This window comes from Seriola lalandi, unplaced genomic scaffold, assembly GCF_002814215.2.
Source record: "Seriola lalandi dorsalis isolate HSWRI2012SDOR001 ecotype SW California unplaced genomic scaffold, Sedor1 jcf7180002054777, whole genome shotgun sequence".
In the NCBI taxonomy this organism is placed as follows: domain Eukaryota; kingdom Metazoa; phylum Chordata; class Actinopteri; order Carangiformes; family Carangidae; genus Seriola; species Seriola lalandi.
The window spans coordinates 718226-719674 of NW_019525330.1; the positions used below are offsets into that span (position 1 = coordinate 718226).

General features: G+C 37.9%; 1 protein-coding gene across 1 annotated transcript in view; it reads right to left on the reverse strand.

The window, feature by feature from the left end:
• LOC147818005 (uncharacterized) overlaps window positions 1-1449 on the reverse strand; it is a 7167-nt gene that overhangs the window by 5025 nt on the left and 693 nt on the right. The window contains exon 2 of the mRNA XM_087179059.1: window positions 732-848. Within this exon, the coding sequence (XP_087035185.1) occupies window positions 732-848 (117 nt within the window). The remainder of the gene's footprint in view (window positions 1-731; window positions 849-1449) is intronic.

Sequence of the window (1449 nt, forward strand, 5' to 3'; positions counted from 1 at the left end):
GTGTCATGTAGGGCTGTTTGGGTTAGAGGGTTAGTGGTTAATAGTTAGCAGACAAATTATATTTCGTGAAATGACACACAAAAGGCAAAAAATGTGTACTGATAACACACAAAATGCATTATTCATTTATAATTCATATATCATTTTGTGAGACCAGGCTCCAAGATCTGATCACTCATGGCACAGGTGTTATTGACAGGGAATAGATTGCTGATGACAGGAAATTTAAACAACGTTACCAAAATACACTTAAAATAAGTAAAGTTTACCGGGAAGCCATATTGTCCTGGTAGGGGGAATCTGTATCTCTGTTCTTTTGCCTTGTCCGTTTTTCCACGTTAACCTAAGAAATAACAAAATGCATCATTTTACACAGAAAACTACCTTTGTCATCTCTTTGTATAGAAATTACTGCAAATCCACCTAAACAGTCCTAAAAGAAAACACCAAGTAAGTCAAGGATCTTCAGAAAAGCTCCATACAGACTGTGGATCTTCTTACCAGATCAGGACACTGTTGTTTATCATTGTATGTCAGCATCTTCTACAAGATGCAAGTCATTCTCAGCAACAGCCTTGCTGATAATAAGTGCTGATAAAAAGTGTCAAGCTCACTGACTGGTATCAGCCTTTTCAGTGAGGAGCATCTTTAGCGACTGTTTTTCAAGATGTAGATTCACGTATTTTACTCTAAATGAAAAGTTCTCAAAAGTAAAGTAAATGTGTTTTTACCTTTTCCATGGGTCCACATCCGCCTACTACAGCACTACAGGGGGGGCGAGTGGTTGTTCGTTTTATTTTAGTTTCGTCTTCTCTCCTTTCTCTGGTGAGCATGATGGTTCCCTCAACCTAGACAAAAAATCAGGATAAATATTCATTAATTATGTCTCATTTTACATTATTTTGCACAGAAACCACCTTACTCTACTCTTCTAAAGTCAACCTGTATTCACCTCAATGCAGTGACTCCAAACCAGTGTTGGACCTTAAATACACATTTGAGTTTATTTGAGAATTTCCATTCTCTGCTTCTTGATACTTGTACTCCTCTACATCCACAGGGAACTATTGTACTTTTTATTGAGAGCTTAAGTAACTAGTTACTTTAGTTACTCGTTACTTTTCAGGTCAAAATTAGACATTAAAATCACTTCTGATCAGCTTATGGACTGCAACACATTGTTAAATATTAAAGCAGTGATTTCCAAGCTTCTTGGCCTTTGACCTGTAACAAAACATCAGTGTCTAGTTGCGCTGTCATGTCTCAGATGTAACTTGTTGGCAGTTACACCAAAGAGACATTTCCTCTTTCAACTGCTCCGATTGTTTCATTTAGTCAATTGTTTTGAGGCCCAGAGAGGTCTTGTGACTCTTTGGAGGGACTCAACCCCTAGGTTGGTGACCACTTGACTAAACTGCCAAACTGTTTCTGGAGAAGTTCAAACGAGCT